The sequence below is a fragment of the Hylaeus volcanicus genome, chromosome 1 (genome assembly GCF_026283585.1).
Source record: "Hylaeus volcanicus isolate JK05 chromosome 1, UHH_iyHylVolc1.0_haploid, whole genome shotgun sequence".
Classification (NCBI taxonomy): domain Eukaryota; kingdom Metazoa; phylum Arthropoda; class Insecta; order Hymenoptera; family Colletidae; genus Hylaeus; species Hylaeus volcanicus.
The window spans coordinates 8,952,141-8,972,731 of NC_071976.1; the positions used below are offsets into that span (position 1 = coordinate 8,952,141).

The 20,591-nt window shown below is 38.7% G+C and overlaps 3 protein-coding genes across 4 annotated transcripts in view; 1 reads left to right on the forward strand and 2 right to left on the reverse strand.

Moving 5' to 3' along the window:
* LOC128875615 (uncharacterized) overlaps positions 1-1,817 on the reverse strand; it is a 50,900-nt gene extending 49,083 nt beyond the window's left edge. Inside the window, exon 1 of the mRNA XM_054121362.1 lies at positions 581-1,817. The gene's annotated coding sequence lies outside the window, so the exon portion shown is untranslated. The remainder of the gene's footprint in view (positions 1-580) is intronic.
* Positions 1,818-14,127: 12,310 nt separating this feature from the next.
* LOC128885196 (tuftelin-interacting protein 11) lies at positions 14,128-18,842 on the reverse strand. Its single transcript, XM_054139093.1, has 8 exons — positions 18,555-18,842; positions 18,234-18,450; positions 17,977-18,154; positions 16,950-17,905; positions 16,684-16,880; positions 15,201-15,629; positions 14,969-15,126; positions 14,128-14,878 (listed from the first exon to the last, which is right to left on the reverse strand). Exons 1-8 carry the CDS (start codon positions 18,661-18,663, stop codon positions 14,630-14,632), a joined length of 2,493 nt encoding a protein of 830 aa, XP_053995068.1. The 5' UTR covers positions 18,664-18,842; the 3' UTR covers positions 14,128-14,629.
* Positions 18,843-19,596: 754 nt separating this feature from the next.
* LOC128872082 (flotillin-2) overlaps positions 19,597-20,591 on the forward strand; it is a 150,442-nt gene continuing 149,447 nt past the window's right edge. For both annotated transcript variants that reach the window (XM_054114415.1, XM_054114433.1), the window contains exon 1: positions 19,597-19,859. In XM_054114415.1, the coding sequence (XP_053970390.1) occupies positions 19,811-19,859 (49 nt within the window). In that variant the 5' untranslated portion in view covers positions 19,597-19,810. The remainder of the gene's footprint in view (positions 19,860-20,591) is intronic.

Here is a 20,591-nt window from a genome sequence, read left to right on the forward strand (position 1 = left end):
GGAATCAAGTCGTCGACGAGTATATTTTTCTCTTCTTCGAAAGGGTATATATATATATATATATATACACACTTATAATTAACGACCGTAAAAAATTGCTTTACCCTTTCGAAGAAGAGAAAAATATACTCGTCGACGACTTGATTCCTGCGTATTCTTGATATTTGATTATCTAATATTCGTTTAAATATATATATTTTCGTCTTCTCTTATGGTTTTCCTTCCAGTCTACTAATTCTCGTATTCTTCTTTCACGGAAATTATTCGTGAGTTTGCAAAGCAAACTCATTAAACTCGTTATTAGTCGAAAAATGGTGATTACTCCCTCCCCACTAATTACAAAAACATAGTAAAATGTTTCGGCCTCGTTTCTTTCAGTGTTAAATAGACCAGACATCACCGCCACGCATTCAAATAGTCCCATAATCCAACAGACGCGTAAGTTTCGTCACGCGTTAAGTTTCCTCGCACGACAATACCGCGGGACTCGGTTCCACCTCGTTCGAGAAAAATGCGATGATGTCAGATAGCATTAACATACTTCCACGAAGAAACGATACGGAACGATCGGAAAGCTCACCATCGGATAGGAATCCATAACGGGCCTGGTCACAACGTTTGCTACTTTGTCAACGAACCGGCCCCTCGATGAATCCGCTTCCTCGTGTCGCCGAGCGGCGCGTGCTCCGTTGATCCGCGGAAACTTCACGTCGCGGAAAGCCCACGCGGCGGCCGCGTGCACACGCGTAAAGGTTAATCGTCAATTGGCACATATATATATCACACAAACACACCCCTCGACGTCTTCCGTCAGTTTCAACCGGCCGTTCGCGGTAATCGTCCTACGTCGCGTTCGAACGCGAACATTTCACTTTGATTTCACTGTCCCGACGCGGGATAACCCGTCACTGGCTACGATCGGGATCGCATATATCTCTCCGCGATGGACAGCACGCGCGCGTCGTCGGTCGCATTCAAGTGTCACGCGGGCGACGAGTTCATCGAGTCGCTCGTCGTTCACAGCGGAATCGTTTTTCGTTGTCGCGAGTACGCGCCAATGGGAGCGCGGCGTCGCGACGTCGGTTTAAAGTCGGTACGTCGACCGACGGTCGATACGGTGAGCGCGCGTATTTTCGAAAAACTCGCGCGCCGTCGCGATACGCGATAAGAGACGAACGAGAGTGGACGAATCTCGAGCGACTAGGGAGACGCGCTAGGGAGACAAGTGAGACAGCCAGCGCGAGCGTGCGTTCGTACGGGTTCGGGATTTCTCGGAAGTTGTCGGGCCCAGTCTAACGCGCGGGCGGATCCAATGGGGCACCGCTGATCGAAAGAAGACACTTCTTGATGATCGTTCGTATCTCTTTGTCAATGGACGCGACTGGGTTCGTGGTTTAACGATTTCCTAGTGACGGCAAGGAGAAACGAACTGGTCGACATCCATTAACTCTTTAAGTGGATATGACGGGTGTACGCACACGCTTTCTACCAACTCGACTTTGATGGGCGACGCCCACTGCGTGTTTAAATTTCAATTTCTTTTGACTTGTAAACAGGAATTATTGGAATATATTTGAGGCATTTAGTTTGAAAGTAGCATAACTATGTTTTTAAATTCGCAAAAGTAATTGGACTGTAATTAGTGTTGTCGTTAACTTGATTTTTTGAAAAAAAGAATGACTTGCGTCATTTGAATGCCGTACGTATTTGTTTGTCTCTGATCGAGAAACACTTAATCATACACTTCTACTTAAAATCGAGATTCTGTAAAGCTACATCAACGCACGTGTGCTACAGATTATATCCCGCGCATAAACAATTAACCAAATGGAAGTAGCGCACCATATTTCTCGTACAATCGAGCAATAGAATCATAGTTTCGTTAGTTTGCACGAGTAGCGCGTTGCATGCGTGCCTGTAGTAAAAGTGCAGATGCTTGAACCTTATCGTTTATCGACTGATTTAAACGACGTTGGAAAGAAATGTTCAACGTGCCTGCTTCCGCATATAGTGCACGCTTATCGCGTATCGAAACCCTGACATAAACTACGATCTCGAAACTTGAAACTTTCTGTTTGCATAGTTACAGCAATTTTTATGATGCGCGCGTTAGCATTGATATCGACGCGGATAAATGATATCTACGTTTCTCGACCTCAAACTGCTCGCTTCCTGTTTGCAACGCGAATTCGTAGTCGTGTTATGCTGCTACCAAATTTTATAAATATATTTCGTTTCTTCATCCAGCTGGCACCCAATTGGAATGATGACACCAGTTAACACACATTTTCCCCTACAATTTATTGCGTTCAATGTTTAGGTTCACCCGCTCGAGCATATTTATGTTACGTTGATATAACAATCCATGCAAATTTACGAAAAATTCGCTCTGTCGATCGAGTCGTTCGCGTCGCATATTAATCATGCAGATGATACCACGACAAAATTATGTGCCTCGTTTACTTCCCCGCGGACAGTAAATTACGTTTGAAGTAATTATGTAAAATGAACGCGTCAGTTCCGGCCATATTCTGAATTTCGTATGTACAAATAAATTTGTTCGATAAGAGAAAATTTTACGTTTGATAAATTAATTTCAAGATGCACTAATGACTCTAAATATTTGAACATAAACTTTCTATTCATATTTCAAACAACATAATTGTGTCCCAAGCACCTAAAAGATCGAAACGATTGACAAACACATAGGACTCAAGAGATTAATAGCAATTGAATTCTGCTTTCTCAATTGTAATTAAAGTTAATTGCAATTAATTTCTCAGTTGATTGAAAGTGTAATGTAGCTGTAGATACTAGTTTAGAAATCTGTTAGAAAATGTTTGGAAAGCGTACAAAATTTAAAATAAGAGAAGTAACATTGTTTGCGCGATTGTGTAGCCTCGTGAACTAGATCTACTGCAGATGTACATAGAGATGAGGAGGAACGCCTAATCTTTCATGAGATCAATATTAATCCTTAAACTCAACTGTACGATCTGTTTACCGTTGCGTACCGTGCAGTACCGTTGCTCTATTTGAAGCTCGTAATATTTCATGCATTTAATGGTACATGGAACCTAGAAATAATTAAACACGAAGCATTTATTGTGCATTAAACTCAGGTTTTAATTAAACATACATAAGGATTTAATGGATCGTATATTTTTATGGCGAGCGTGAAACGCGGCATTTTAATTAAGTTTAAATCAAAATTTATTATTCATTTTGTGTAAACTCATCTTTTATTCATTATTACAACTATCATTCGAGTTTCGATAATAAAGACTGACCACACGGCTTTTTATTTCTGTGTTTAAAAATTATACATTTCTGAGATTATCGTCGACATGTATGCTTGACAATGTTTGCAACACCCATACTGTCCATATTCAATACGTAAATCTTAATTTTCACTGTTTCTTCAAGAATTTCTTCTTATTAAATACTGTAAAAAAAATGTTAGAAGTGTAATTTTAATGCTACAATTTTCTCAAGCAAATGATACATGTTTAATGGAATTTGGTATAGTCTTATTATGATGAAATTTAATTTATGCGTGTTCAAATGTGTTATTTAACCAATGATGTAATATTACCAACTAAAAGGGGACATTTGTCTAACATATTTTTATTAGGATTATGTCATCCTAGCCTACGTTGCGAATGCAAATTTCGTGCAGAAACAGTCTGTTCTATAATTTAGCCAGTGTTATATGATTGACTGCAAAGGCATTATTACTGTGTATCACGCTTATTCCTGTCGTCAAACGGCAGCTGGCACTTTACTCTAGTTTTGCATATCCGTTACCATTCTGCATAGGGAAAGACCCGACCGTCTAAGTGATTTACATTCTCTGGCTTCCGACCAAGTTACCCGTGGTATGATATTGTACGATGCACACTTAGCTGCCTCTTATATCAAATTTCATCTGTCCACCCAAATACGAAACGATGTCGATCATCGCAGTTTCATTTATGTCAGAGTTTTCAGTCTCGAAAGCTTCTTTTGTTTAATTTTTTTTCCGAAATAGTTTATTTTGTAAGTTTCGCGCGTAAGCGCCACGCCATATATATAAATATATTCACCAAAGAACTAAAGAAATTAATTCAGAAAGTTAACCGTCTAAGAAAATAAATTTCAATTAAATACTTGAATCTCAATGAAAATTTCTGAAACTTTCTTTAAATACTAGGGAACAATTGTCTCGCTGGAAGTCGTTCCCAACACGACTAGAATTTAATAAACATGCTCGGTAACTATCCACAAAACTTTCGAGATGACAGTAGTTCGCTCAAGAGAAATCCTATACAAATGAAGACGCAAACGAAAGAAACTTCAGAAGTGGTATAAATTCGAAGACAGAGGTGATCGTGAGAAACGGAGTGGCAAAGCTCGAAATCGTCCTAAATCTTGGCTTTCTACCTTTCCAACGTCCTGGAAGCATTCCATTTCTAACGCGAGAAAAAATTATTACTTTTCACGATAGCGACATAACGTTCTGAAATAATGTCCCAGCCCCTGGTGGTGTCCCGGCTAATGTGCAATCTCTTTTAGAGCAAACGATTCAGGTAAAACCAGTTTCTTCCCGTGCTCCGCGACGAATTCTAACCTCCATAATTGCGGGACCTCCGATTACACGGATTACTTCCGGGCTGTATTCTGTTCGAGGTACTCTACGTACGTGTGTGTATGCGTCCAATTACGTAAACCAGATGATGCGAGCGGCGGTCACGGTTCACGATTGCAGTTACTTATATTGAAATGACTGAGGTAAGATGGAGTAAGTGCGGACTGTAATTCCGTCTGAAGTAAATGCGCCCACGCTGTCGCGCCAAAGAAGGTCAGAACCGAAGCATGGATTTGTCGTATCCGTTCATAGAACATTCAGACCCCGGCTTAATATACGAGCCAACCGCGGTTTATGTTACACCGCGAAACTTGCTCGTTAATGCTCGGAAAATGGTGCAATATTTTTACATAGTAATGGCGCCGCGAGGAATCACGGTTCGCGCAACATTGAAGACAGCTATTCGCGCGAAACGAATGTTTCCTCGGTTGCGGGCATCTTTGCTTTTCTTGTAGGGTTTCCAATCAGAGCTGGCCGTTATTGAAATGTATTATTGGAACGACCGCTCTGATGAAGATTTATTAAAATAGAATTCAGAGGGATAAACTGGACCGTCAATCGTGAATAAAAGCAGGACTTATTCCTGATACAGATTTAACACGTTGCCAGAATTAATACTCTTGGATACTTCTAGTGTGATTGAATTTTTTTTAGACTATTGAAAAGTATATAATCGAACATTTATCGTGGTATAAATCAAACAAGATTATTTAAAACATGATTACGTTTTAAATATTAAACATAAAACATATTACAAGCATATTAAACATAAATCAGACAAGATTATTAAAACAATGTAGCATTCCTGATTTCTGAATTTCCCTTGTTCCCTACAAATTGGTTTTAAGCGCACGTGCTTTACCGTGATAAAATATCGCGGCGTTTACTTTTCCGAGTTTAAGACGAGAAGCTCGGAAAAAAGTACTCAGAACGCGCCGAGGTATTCAGAAGGCACACCCTCGCAAATTGCGATCCATCGTCGACAAATACTGTTTTCCTTTTTCTTTCCGCCGGGTGAAGATATTCTCGCCAACATGCTGCGGTGTCAATTAACATATAAAATGCACCGTGAAACATTCTCGAACACGGACAACGAGTTGTATTCTCGAAGGTGAATCGCGCAAGCTGTATCCCCCCGGCTCTTTTACGCCGGTAATATAGTTCTTGCTATTAAACCGTTACACAACTGGCTCATTCCTGCGCAAGACGCTGGAGGATGCTAGACGTCCTAATGTAGGGTAGTTTATCTTTCCATACACGGTATGACCATATTAGGAAATCCCGCGGCGGACTATAATATTTCGCGTGCAATTACGATTCAGACGTCAGCGACAAAGCTCAAACGCGCAACAGTATCGTTCCGTATGATTGTAAGATACGATTCTACCATATATAGCACGCGGATGCGTTAACGCGAACATATTGCGGCTTTCCGATGCGCGCACGCGTCTGTATACGGCGTTAACAGTTTACGTTATGAAATGGATTTATAATCGCGCTTTCTGCGTCTCGAGCGTTGCGTAAGCACGCTTAACGAAGTTTATGGGAAGCTAGAAGCATTTCGTTTTTCGGAGCAAGAATATGTGATAGGGACTTGAACACGCGTTTTGAGACGCATGTGAATACTAGTTTAGAATAAAATAGACAGTGGGAGACGAGACGAGATGCGATATGAGATGACGTGATGTAATTATGTGACGATATGACGGCATGTGATGCGATCTGACGAGATATGGGATAATTTACCGATGAGAAGATATGATTATGTGATGCGAGATGGTGTAAAGTGATACTATGTGACGATATGACGACGTGACGATGTGACGGTATGACGCAATGTTGGTGTCATGTGACGTAACACGATCTGATGCGATGTGGTGAGGTGTGGTGAGGTGTGGAGCATTATAACGATGCGAAGATATGATGATGCGAGGTGGTGTAAAGTGATACCATCTGATGATATGAAGACGTGACAATACAACGCAATGGTGTCGCCAAGTGACTTAGTATACCCATATGACAAAGCTAATAGAACTAGGGGTGTGCGGGATTCCCGAAAATATTCAGGATTCCCGTAAAATGTCCGGGATTCCCGAAAATATCCGGGATTCCCGAGAATATTCAGGATTCTCGAGTTTATGCGGGATCTCGAGTTGATTCGGGATTCCCGAGAATACACGAGATCCCGCAAAAATCCGGGATTCCCGAGAATGTACGGGATCTCGAAAATGTTCGGGATTCCCGACAATGTACGGGATATAGAATAATATCTGGGATTTCCGAAAGTGTTGTTATTCTTGAAAATTTCAGCAATCCGAATGTACGGGATTTCGAAATTCCCGGGAATCCCGAACATTTACGGGATCTCGAAATTCTCGGGAATCCCGGATGTATTCGGGATCTCGAAATTCTCGGGATTCCATCCCGTTCCAGGGAGGAATTCCCGTCCCGACCGGGATCCCGGACACCCCAAAAGAGAACCCATAACCAATCTCGAACCAACAGTTCTCGAATGTGATAGTATCACGATGAGTATGCGCCTTCAGAGTCACGCGACGTCGCGGAGGGTTTTCGATTTCTTTCGGGGCAGTAAAGTGCGCAGGCTAATTAAAATTCCCAACAATAAGCTCGAGATCGTCGTCGATTTGTTGTCGCAGCACGGGCCTGCAATGCGAGTGAAATACGCGATCAGGTTTGCAGCAAAAAGACGGTCGGTGGAGCGATGTTCGGCCAAACGGTTCGCTCTGGTCCTTTAATCAAGAAGGAGGAACCCATAACGACGCGGCGTATAATGAGTAATGACATCTGGTCGGTGCAGGGCGGGGCTAACAGGTCCCACGCGATCTCGACGCATATTATGCGCAAGGGTCTACGTGCACTCACACTCAGAGATGGGATGAGGCATGTCCGCGAGTATCTGCGGCTTGAAAACGTTGAAGAGGGATGAGGTAGAAATTGTACGAAATCCTAGAGAACCGATTCTTCGAATCCACTCCAACCGATTTTCTATTATTCCTATTGGATTCTGCGCAGTTCGGAGGAGACTCGATCAGATCTATCGTATATGAGAAGTATTGGGCTGTCTGGAAAGTCCATGCCGATTTTTAGTAGCCGGTACAGGTTTGAATATATCGGAATGGCTGAGAACAAATAAAATGTGTACATTCCTTAACAGGTGGAAAGGTTGTGGAACAAAATGGTACATATATAATTCAATAAATATACATCAAAATTCAAATATGCCTTTGAATTTTTCTTAAAAATAGCCATCAACTTTCCGGGCAACCCAATATTATTATCGGATCTAGGAATTCAAAGGACGTCCTTATCAGATCTTGAAGAGCAGTTATCTGAATCCATTTCAATAAGACTATTACAATCCTACTGTTCTTATTGGGTTCCACATATTTATTGGTGTCTTTATCGAATCCTGTGAAATTCTGTGAATTATCAGATCTTACAAGATTATAGGTTGTATCTACCAGGTTCTATAATACCAATAGTTATCTGGATCACTTTCATCGAATCTTCTATCCTTGTAATTGCGTCCTACTTGCGTTCATTGCACAAATCGAGCAACTCCATGAAACAAAAAGTTGAGAAATGCGACGAAATATAAAAAGTTATGACTATACCTAGCGCTTTGCCACTTAAATTTAACATTTTTCAAAAAGCGGAGTTATGTGGAGATATGTGAAAAATCAAACTTTCCAACCTCGATCGTCAATTCATCAATAAGTCTTACTGCAAGACAACTTCTTGGAATAAGAACAGCGTATCCGTCGATGTATGAATTATTTTGAAGAGAGTAAGACTGAGTTGATTTCTAGACCAGTCTCGTTACTTGAGCCCACGTCACAGACTGTACCATCTCTGACCAACAACGTTACAGATTAAAAATGCCCGTCTAAACTTGCCGTAATGCAACACAAAACAAGGGTCGCGGTATTGTGGTACTATCGCGAAGGTGGCCACGCGAGATAAGCACGAACAATAGCGGATGACGATTTGCTCGTCGAGGAACGACAAAGCGTTTCACTTTAAAACGATTTTCTGGTCGGATATCGGCTCGTAGAAAATAATAGTAACCTCTCGGTGGTTTTGCAATGTATATAAATGACGCTCCTGCGCGAACAGCCGATATAAGTGTGCTCGTAGCGCGTTGCACTACAGTTCGGTGCATTATAGCGAGAGCCACGACCTGGGAGGCCTTTCAGATAATGCGGAAAGAGGAGCAAAATAACGATCGAGGCTAAAGGAAGCCTGTCGACTATATCTTGTACAGATATGCATTATGCGTTGTTCGCATTAAGCTTCTTGCGACGGGGCATAAACGTACGGCTGGCTGTTACCATCGCAACGTAGCAATATCGTATATTAATGCAGTTTTGCTCCTTCGTTTCGTGCGATTACGAATGCTCGTGACTTATGATTTACTACCTGCTACGAGAAACGCGTTGCAACCGAGAATGGCATGATTCCCGCGGGAAAAAAATAAATCGAATTTGTGGAAGCATTGTACGGCAGCAGACGGATATCAATGTGGAGGATTCTAGTTAAGACTTTGGCTTTGGATGACTCAGGTGTGCGTCAGTGAAATTTTCATGTAGGAGCCATTGATTTTGATCGTGGTGGAAGTCAATTACAGAGGATATCGAGGTTAAGCATTAATTGCACGTACACGTGCTAAATATTATAATTTTACTTCATTAAAATAATGTAAGCATACAGACGCTACACAAACTAGTTTTAAGTTAATCTATGTAAAAAAGGCGCATTAAGATATGTTATGTAACGTATGCTATATAAACCATATTTGGTTTAAAAGCAACAAATAAATAAAATATACACATACTAAATTTATCGTGGTGGGCTGAAATAAAATTCATTATCATCGATGTCCATTTTATAATCCAGTATTAGATTAAAGGGTTAGTTAAATAGACCATATAAAACGACATAAATGAGTGTCCTGTTGTTATTATATAAATTATTACATAATAACATGAGTGACTTATTCCATCTATACACCATAATTATTTAAAATACTTTTTCCCTGGTGTGATACCATAAACTTTTTTTTTAATTTTAATGTATAACGTAGATCAAAGTACATAAATTAAAATTTGATCATTTGTACAGCGGTGTGAGTCCATTTGAGTTCTCAATATTCCCATTTTTCTTCGCATAACTGCAACATACTTTACATACCTCAAATATCTCAGTATTCAGGGAAATAAACTTGCACAACTGTCAAAATAACTATACACATGTAACTAATTATATTGCCTCGTAAAATTTCCCCAACAGATCGGAAAGTAAAAACGAGAAATCCGAGAAAATCTTTCCCAAGCAGCTTCCGAAACACGAGGATATCGATAAACGATCATTCTCGACTCGTTCTTTTCCCGGCGTAGTTATAAACCTCGGATTTACCCGGCTCGTGTTTCTTTTCTCCAACGCACGCAACACATCCTTTAAATCATTTCGTATTTTATCTCTCGCCACTCGTCATAAATTATCTCGCAAACTATCGTCCTTCTATCGCCGGTTCCCGGTGTTGTAAATAACTTTCTACCTATTTAAGAACGCAAACGCAGCCAGCGAATGTCGATCGGTAAAATGCTGCTACGTTTGGCCGTCTCGCGGTTTGAGTACTTGGCATTTCGTGGAGGGACTCGGGGACGGCGATTTGTGTGGGATTGGAATGTTTGGGCGCGATCACGTTTTGCTGAAAACATGTGTCTGTGAATGTTCTACCTATATCGGGACGTCGACCTCTCTAACGAACTGTTTAGCTGCCGTGAATTTTCCACGGTGAGAACAAACTGTCGTCGGCCACCTATAAGTTTCATTCATGATACCCTCGTGGCCTGAATGGAACTGGATATCTCTCGTACACCGAGTTCCATACTGCTGATATTTGTATTTGTTTTTTTTTTTTTTTTTTTGCTCAATGATACAACGATATATGAGCCGTTCACTGCACAAAACGGTTAACTCCACTTTTTGAAAAATCTGAAATTTCAGTGTCGAAGCACTTGGTATAGTCATCACTATTTATATTTCATATTTCACTTTTATACGCATTGAACCTTGAAGAAATTGAATTATAATATCAACCTCGAAATACTAAAATCAAAAATAAGTAATGCTACCCAGCAGCATCCTAGATATTTCGTAAGTTTCAAAGTCTTTTCTGGTAACACTCTCTGTAAACGCCCGTTTCCTCGAACAAATTTATACCTAGAACTGCAATTTACGACGATGAAATTTAATTGCTGACGAGTCTGGCGAGGGATTATACAACAGGTGGTAATTGCTACGTACGCGATTAAAGCAGAAACGAACGGAGATGCTTAAATCAAGCGAAGAATTATCTTACGAGGTAATTAAATCTGCGAGTTTCGGTTGGAGTATTTGAAAGGGAAAAAGCGATAAACCAGTTAGCAAGCGTTACTGTTAGGAAACGTAGAACGTCGAGTATGGTACCTTTTTCGTATTCGTACTGATCGAGCGACATGCAAATGTCTCTTGAGTTTTTCACCGAGAAAATCGGCATACTTTGTAATCATTGCATATAAAAACTCCATTTTTTTAAACACACGTACTCGTACCGCTTTCTTAACGAACGGCGCGAGCAATAAATCTAAAAAAAAAAGTAGACTAAGCGCAGATTATTTCCATCGTTTTCATAAAAGTCGCATATTCGCGAGGAGAGAAGCGGCGCGGACCTTATTGGCAACTACAGGGGGTTAAAATAACAGGTTCTTTGCATGGTAATCCTCTCGTAATAGTGACCCATGCGGGATTACTTTATCGTAAGTGGAACGCCATTACTCTCTTCCAGGAAATTTCAATTCTTGAGGTGTATAAAAGCGTTGCACTGGAAACGCACGTAGGCACGACGGACGCAGGTCCACTCTTTCACCTGTTATCAAGGAGACTTCATTCACCGCGATACGGTGGCGCAATCTCAATGGCGCTGCCATTAAGCGCTTGTCTCGCTCAAGTAATCTCGCATCCTTCAAATTGAAACTGCATTCATTTCCAGAGCTGCGTACGCGACCGCGGAAATTCGTTTGAGTGCTTGCGAAATTCTTGGAGGTCTCTTTTATTTAATTACTGACGAGAAAGTGCTCCATCAGCCAGTACAATGGTAGTCGAGATTCATCGGAGACCAAAAGAGGAACCACTTGGCTTTCAAAGACAGCCACATTCGTTTGGGAGTACCCAGAATACTGAAACTTTGTCTTCTAGCGTGGGTGCATAAAGGGTGCAGAATACTGAATAAAACTTGGTGTCTTATTGCAATTATATACATACACTTGTATTCATTTCAATTATATTGAAATTATATGCACTTGGTGTCTTATTGCAATTACATACATACACTTGTATTCATTTCAATTATATTGAAATTATATGCACTTGGTGTCTTATTGCAATTATATACATACACTTGTATTCATTTCAGTTATATTGAAATTATATGCACTTGGTGTCTTATTGCAATTATATACATACACTTGTATTCATTTCAGTTATATTGAAATTATATGCACTTGGTGTCTTATTGCAATTACATACATACACTTGTATTCATTTCAATTATATTGAAATTATATGCACTTGATGTCTTATTGCAATTATATACATACACTTGTATTCATTTCAATTATATTGAAATTATATGCACTTCATATAATAGGTATGTATATGGAACATAACACCAAGTTCTGATTAGTATCGTAACAATTGTCGAAGGGAAGACTGAATTGTCTAACAAATTACTTACAACATATGCAGCATATGCTGAAACATCCCTTACATTGCATGCATTGAAAACAAAATATTTAGTTGATGTTAATCATTACGCGTTTTTACTAGGCAGGCTCGAAGTACCATTCCCTTGATGATCCCCGTAACCAAGGAAGGCTTGGTATTGCGAGGGTTATAGATCTGACCGGGTTCGACAAGAGCCCCTCGTCACGTATGCATACTGCACGCACACTTTCGAGTGCACGGCGAGGGAGTGCACGGTGCAGGGACCGTTGCAGTAAAGGCAGCCAGTTACTAGGCAGACACACTTCGATCCGATGCAAATTTTCTCGACACCCGAGAGCACAGATCTGCTAGGCGTGTAGGCGAGAGATGTCCATCCTCTCACAGGACCAGTCCTCTACTCGTACGAGACGGGGCGTCGTTGGTAGTGGTGGCATAGGCGTCACCTATGGTCTTATCCATCCAAACCAAGAATGTATAAATAGCCTTTTACCTCTTATGAAGCTGGAACTGCTGTCCTATCGCAGAGTGGGTTATCCTGAGCTGTAATTTACAGGAACTTACGCAAAAGGAATTATCGAGTTTCTGTGATCTGATAATTAGTGACTTGGTCAAATATTAAGAGTTTTGGGTACGAAGAGTAATTTGTCTTGAATCTGTTGATTGAACTGAATAGGTATTTAAAATTGTTCTAACAGATACTGCTCGAGACGTAACCCTGTTAATCGTTTTAATAAATCACAGAGTAACTGGAGACTGTTCGAACGATTAATAGTCGTACGTCTATGGTAAGGTGTGCTTGGCAATTCTTACTAATGAGTTTGACTATCAAATGCAGGCGAAACGGCACAATGCAATACTGAATTTATTGAAGTGACTATGTACTAAATGTTCAGATGTAAATTATAATTATACAGTATACGACGTTACAATTATCATCCACTACACGAAAAACATTTTCTTATAAAGTACTAGGGGATGAAGGTGCTGTGAAAGATAAATGCTCTGGAGCTCTCTCGATCTTTTATTGGCTATGACCTCAACGTATTACGATTATTTTATCGCCAAGTAAAGGGAACAGGTAGGCTTGATGATAAATATTTATTTTGTAGATGATTTATAAGATGTACAAATGTGGAAAAAAAAATAATTTGAAGGAAGAAAGAAAAGTTTTCGGTCGTTCATAAACAGATTTTGGGATTTACTCGATTCCGTTCTCGAAAACTCATTTGTCTGGTCTATGGAGGCGCCCATGGTTGGTATACACAGGGCCCAGCACACATCGTGGTGGTTGATACACGGTGCCTATTGGACGACTCTGTAGGTACATACGTACGACTTCGCAGGATCACGTGCAACTTTCCATATCGAGGAGGTTTATAGCTGCGCCTCGGTAGTGGGATAACCAGGGGCGCCTACACGCGTTCGACTTCGACCGCTTCGAACACAAGTGGTCAATAAGACAAACATCCGCGAATGCGAGGCTGCATTCGTGAAACGTGAATGCCAGGGGTACCATCGTGGAAAAGAGATGTTCTCCTTTCGCATAGGAACACAGAGAAACGCTACAAATGGAGTGCTTCGGTACACGTCGTAAGTATAATACACGAAGCAAAGCTGTACAAGAGACTCATCGTTATAGTAGTATAAAAAAAAAAAAAAAACTACAGTCTTAAGTACACTATAATAGGAACGACAAAAATGGAGAGGTAGTTGTAGATACTATATATTATTAATATTAACGTAACATGAAAACCGAATATAGACATGTAGGATAACTGAAAATAAAATAAAGAACGAACTGAAACAAAAATTGTTCAATGTACACGGTTTTATCTGTACTTATTAGTTCTGAGTTGAATATCATGGCCGTTTCAGCACACTGCGAGTACGCAAAGCAGTGGCGCCATTAGTTTCTTTACTCGCCATTCGCTGAAACAATCATAATGAAAAACCCAGGTATGACGCGGCGCGATCTAGTAAAAATTCAATTCTTAGATAACCGAATGAAGTATGTATGCATACGTATGCTGGTATAATTTATTATACAGCATAGATTGTACAAAAACGATAGCCAACTTTGCAAACTATGCACATCATCATAATGTACAATTCCGCTGTCACATCTTACACGGTATCTTACAATGTATATACAAGATAAATAATTAAATATACTATTTAATGTTAATTACATTCTAAATAGGAATACAGTTCTTTTTAAAGTTCGGACATGTCTAATAAAGCGTTTAAGTGAGTTGGCATCCAATTCATGCCATTATGACATACGAATAAGACGTTTCTGTCTATATAGGCTTGGACATTGCCCACTTTATAAACTTGCTTAGCTTCTCTATACCGATTTGGTATAGGCATGAACAGAATACCTCTCTCTTCGCATTTCTTTTGGACAAGGTCTTTGAAACCTTGAGGTACTTGCGACGCTGTTCGAACGGCTTCGGCAAGTCTCTGCAAAAGAACGAATATCGTATTATGAAAGGTTGCGGAAATACATAATGTTATCACGAAAATTCTAATAAAACATCGAGGAACTCGTACCTCCATTCTTGGTTGTGCGGTTGGTGGCATCTGTGATATGGTAGGTTGAGTTCTTTCTAGGCTTGTTAAGTACGAAACTTGTTCCATCGCGCCTGGTTGATGACTTTGTGGTCCTGTAACCGCTCTATTCATCATATCCAGAGCTTTCTTGAAATGTTCTGTAAATTAATAAATCGTACACATTTATAATTCGCGGGAGATTTTAAATTAAGCGCGACATTGAAATGTTTACCTTTCACTAAGGGTTCAGCCAGCAATTTTACGCTTAACATGCCCTTCCATCCCATATACCAATTTGTAACTTGATCATAGTTAGGAGAATGATTCAGCCAAAGAGCCAAGACTTGTAACCATTTAGGGAAGAAGAATTTATCGAGCAACCCTGCCATTATGTGAGATGGAATTAACTCCTCCCATTCATATACCCAATTCCACTGATCTAAATGTTGTTGGTGTGGGTTAATAACAAACTCCGAAAGCGCTATTTGCAATTTCGGTATGATATTTTTTACTAAAAAGGCCTCCATGTCTCCTTTCGCAAAGACATTTGTCCATGGTTGTAACATTAATCTAGCAGATCTGTCAGATGGGTGCCAACCACCCAATGCAGAACCTAGTTTACGTCGTATTATTGGATATATTAACGTATCCAATCGATTCCCTATAATAATAATTATTTAATAATAATTTAATTAATTAATTTCACTATAAATTCATTGAATTTTATATCGTAGGTGTGCATGAGGTAATTAAATGATGCAATTATTTACGAATTTTAAAAGAAATAATGTATTAAGCGCATCTTTATGAAACTTATAAGGTCTTTTATTGGTTATTTTGCGATAACAAATCATTTTTTTAAATACAAAATTATACTAATTAAGGCAAAAATTCAAGGCTCTACAATCCTTGTGAATTCGTAACTTCGACGAAAAGGGGTATACGAACATAACCATATACATGGCTTTCCACGTATAATTCTGTATTGAAAAAAATTATTTGTTATCGTCAAATATCCAACAAAATACCCTGTAAGTTTCAAAAAATTTCGCTCACCACGTTATTTTTAAAAAATTCGTAAAAAAAAGTGCTACATTTCTCTTACGAGAAAGGAGGGAGAGTGGCTTTCGAACGGAATAGCTTTTACCGCTCACGGTAGCAAGCGTCGTCATCTTGGCTAGCTGCGAAAAGAAAGTTTGGCGCGAACAGGAAGCTAGGTATGAAAATGAATCTAGGCTTAATTAGTGACAATTAGTGCGTCGAATAAAGGAAAAAATAAACTTCTTTAATAGTTATTAATTTTGATCATCTCAGAGCGATTAAAATCCCAATAGAAAGGGTTAAAGAAATTTCAAATATTGTTCACGCGCGATTAGCAACAACGAACTTCCGTGAGCAAGATGGAAGCTGGGAAGGAAGGACGCTTGGTTCGTGTGCCTGCTTGTTTGAATGATTTCGAAAAGTGCATGGATGGAAAGAATGTAAAGTATGTCTGGTGTGAGAGAAGAATATTTGATCTGCGTAATAACTTGAAGATATGTCTGGACGGCGTCTGGAAAAGAGCGATTGGGATCGAAAGAATGACTCTGTTAAGGGACTGGTTGCAAGGTGCGAATCGGCGAGCTTGGTAAGTGTTTCTTTGTATGAAAGATTAAACGAAAAACGCGATTGGAATGGCTTATCCAAACCTAAAGTCGCTAAAAAATTATGCTCACGTAATAATGGAAGCCAAGGATGAATCCATGTATGAATAGGTACTGTGTCTGTAAGAGGATTCCATTCCTCGACTTCTAAAGTAAGTTTTGGAAGGATTAATAAATCTAGAATGTTCTCTAGTATCCAACTTGGAAGTAAGGGCATCCAATGTTCTATTAATTCAATGAGTGGCTCTGGTTGCCTGCACATCCACTGTCTGCAAAAGATATTAGAAAAAGTTGCTATTAATGATTTTCTTTATTTTTTCCTACAACAAGATACGTACTGTATGGCTCCTCTAATTGATGGCATCCATGCATTCCAAACAAGTTGATCATACGATTGCATAGTTCGCGATTGAAGAGTCGTAGCACCACTTTCTAAAATACCCTTCCACTGTTCGAATAGTTTGATAGGTTGTTTGGGCTGCATTATTGGATTCCAACTAGTCAAACACTCTTTTATTTTCGGACCAACGAAACTGCTAGCCAATTCACCAAGTTCATACATTTTATATTCTTCGTAATATTTATCTTGCAAATCTTTGAAAGCTTCTGCAGTCTCTTGTAAGGACAATTGGTTTGTTTCATCCATTAATCTGTCTACAATATCGAGTACATTTTCTAAAGTATCGATAAGCTGGCCATGTTGATGTATAACTTTTGATACACTTTTTTTCTCTGCTTCTAATGCAACTACCCTATCGCTCAAATGCCTCGTCCGTCTGTCATTTTGTATAATATCTTGTTCACACATGTCAACAAGTATGCTTAAATTATGTTGGAGCTCTGGTAAGGCAAAGTTAACTTTGGATTTCTTATCGGTAACCACAACATTCTCATCAGGTCGTTGTTGACCTCCAGCTATTGCATGATATCCACTCAGAATTCTTTGTTCTGGACCAGTCATATCTATGACCTTAACCCTACTCATCTCATTAGATGATTTTACTTTCTTGTTAGGTTTTAATTTTCCATCTTCCAAAACTTGGTCAACGCTTCTATAAACATATTTTACTTTCTTCTTAACTACAGCACTATCCCCTTTCCGCCATTGAGATACTTTGGCTTTTGGTTCCTTCCCTTCTTCCACTTCATCTTCCTTTTTCATGTCTGCCAATTTTGGACCTTTCTCTGGGCCATAAGCACCAATTGCACCTCTGCCTTTTCTTAGGTGTGCTTCTACTGGTGCACTTATACCTTGTAATTGTTTACCTAATCCTTTCCCAGGTTCAAAACCCATCTAAATTATACAGAAATTAATAAATACATTTTCATAATGTAGAAGTAAATAATATAACATCTCATATATACCTGTAGTAACAGCTTAGCTCCAATGCCTTTCGTATGGACCTCCCAGCTACCCATCCCACTTTGTATTAATAAGGGATTTACTTTACTTTTCTTTTTACGTAAGCCAGCAATATCTCCATCTACATTTAACGAAAAGGATGCACGTAGTGGTGCCATACTTGGTCTCTCATCTTCAGAGCTACAAAAATTAAATGGAGTATTAAAATATATTTTATTATTTCATATATGTAACATATAAATTATTGCAAATACATTACCTGGAACTGTTTGGAAACTCCCTTTGTGATTTACTTGCATTGTCATCACTGTCATCGTCATCTTTTTCCTCTGTCTCAACTTTTGGTTTCCCAGCTTGTTGAATACCACCTGCTACAAAATTTACAGGGGCTGTATAGTTCTTTGGTCCTTTGTCAAAAGTTTTAAACGATGGCCTGGCAGATAATTCGTCTTCGTCGCTATCATCTGCCCAAATACCTGAAACAATACAATTTTGGTTAACATTTAAAACTACCAATAACTATCAAATATTTTCTCAGTATTTCTGATTAACATCAAATTAATTTGTGAAAAATTCGTACCAAGCATTTGTTGTTTTTTAGTTAATTTACGCCTAGGACGGTTGATATTGAATTCATTGTCAAGATCGTAATCCGTAATTTCAAAGCTTTCTACTTCGTCTTCCGACATTTTGTTAATATTTATTACGCCGTAGACGAATTAAATTACTAATAATATCGATAATATGAAACTTATATACTACAAGCGGTACGCAAAACTAAATCAAAACAATAGTTTAACTATCAAATATTGTAGGTTATGTTGTGTTACGTTCTACGTAAGGCGTCCGAGCAATGCTGCCATAACATACTAGGCAAACGTCAGATTTATGAAATTGTAAAAATTAGTGAAAATTGTACATTTTATTGAGAAATACGACAAAGATACAGTATTAAAACATAGGAATTGTGAAATGGTTGTTTTGAACACATAAATACGAAAAATTTTCAAGCTTTCAGTTCTCAAACAATAACTTTGTATATAAAGTGGTGAAATTAAACGATGCAGTTCTTGAGCAATTTTTGTTTTAAATAAACAGCTTTCATTAAGATTCTAATAGGTTTTCTTAATTAAGACACATTGTGTTACTGTTAAAAATATTTATCTAACTACTCCAATCTGGTTACTCTGACATTCAACACCTGGCGTCATTATAAACAACGTACATACTATTTTAACGTAAACAAATATCATGACTGCTACACATTCAACATACAACCCACACGTTCTTTCTCGTAATAATAGAAATTGTTTTTGCTATTGAAATAATTTCAGATAATTTATATTCCTTCAACATTCGACTACAAAATAACTACAAATTGATTTATAATCCTACTGATTAACATTGAATGTTCCATTAATGGTGAAAGGAAGTTCGATGAAATTATTTTTGAATCGGTGGATTAACATTTGTTTTGAATGTCGAATGCAGCTATTCACGAATTGAAATTCGTGAATGTGGCTGCTGAGGCTTTCATCTTCCAGAAGATGTCACTGCTCGCGAAAGCTCATAAGTTGGCAGTTCCGCAAGCTAGGGTTTTGCAAAAGCTACAAATAATTTTGGGTAGTGGCTTTGAGTAACATCGTAACCTTACGACGCGGGACAGATACGGGTTATTATATGTTATTAATGATTTACCGGGGTTTTTGAAAAAATCCGTATTCGATCGCTGTCGGTTCGTCGTGTAGATTAGTGTGAGTGGTTAACGTGTTTGTCTGGTTGTTTGCTTGGGCCGGTTTGTTGTTACATCTTCGTTAACAGGAAGTTAATCTAACAATGGGAAACGTTCACACCTGTGGCCCAAACGAAGCTCTCGTTGTATCAGGTACGCTAATAAACAGAAAATACATGGTTTTTGACAATCTAATCGAGCGGTGCAATATGATAATCTAGAGCTGCCACGCTTGATTATTTTTCGTAGCTTCTGCTTGCATATTCTGCTTTAAAACCTCAACATTAACAGTCAAATTGCTTTCGTTTTGGAAAGATTCGGGTCTAATAAAATAGCTCGTTTTTTATTAATTTTATATCCTCTGTTCAATTCATAAAATATTGACTTCTCAGTATCATTGGATTGTATCTTAGTTTAATAGTGCATGTGTAAACAGGCTTTTTATTTGGAGTAATATGTCATTCATTCCGAAATTATTGCTGATTTTGGTTTGTAGTATTTAGAAGTTTATATCTGTTTGTTATTGACATAACAAATACAGTGTGCAAGTGACATTATTGTCATTGAATGGGGATAAATGATTAAATACTAACTAACATTTCACAGTAGTTTGCATTTTGATTTCTTTGTCAATGTGTACGTAGTGGTGTAGGGAATATAAATACTTAACTTCAGTGTGACAGGTTGTCTGTATGGTAATTAAAATTAATAATAACAAATCAATCATATTTTAACTCCTTTAGGCTTAGTGCACACTGTAATGTATATATGGACTATAAGATTATTTTTAATATAACATCATTAATTTCTTAAAACAATAAATGTCGCATACCTACAACTATATTAGAGTTATTAAAGCATCTGTAATATTAGTTAATGTTTAGA

Coding starts and splice junctions, on each gene's coding strand:
- LOC128885196 (XM_054139093.1), bottom strand. CDS start 18,663: ATGTCGGAAGACGAAGTAGAAAGCTTTGAAATTACGGATTACGATCTT. Junction 17,906..17,976: donor GAGCTAAGCTGTTACTACAG/GTATATATGAGA, acceptor TGTATAATTTAG/ATGGGTTTTGAACCTGGGAA. Junction 15,630..16,683: donor TCCTTGGCTTCCATTATTAC/GTGAGCATAATT, acceptor TTATTATTATAG/GGAATCGATTGGATACGTTA.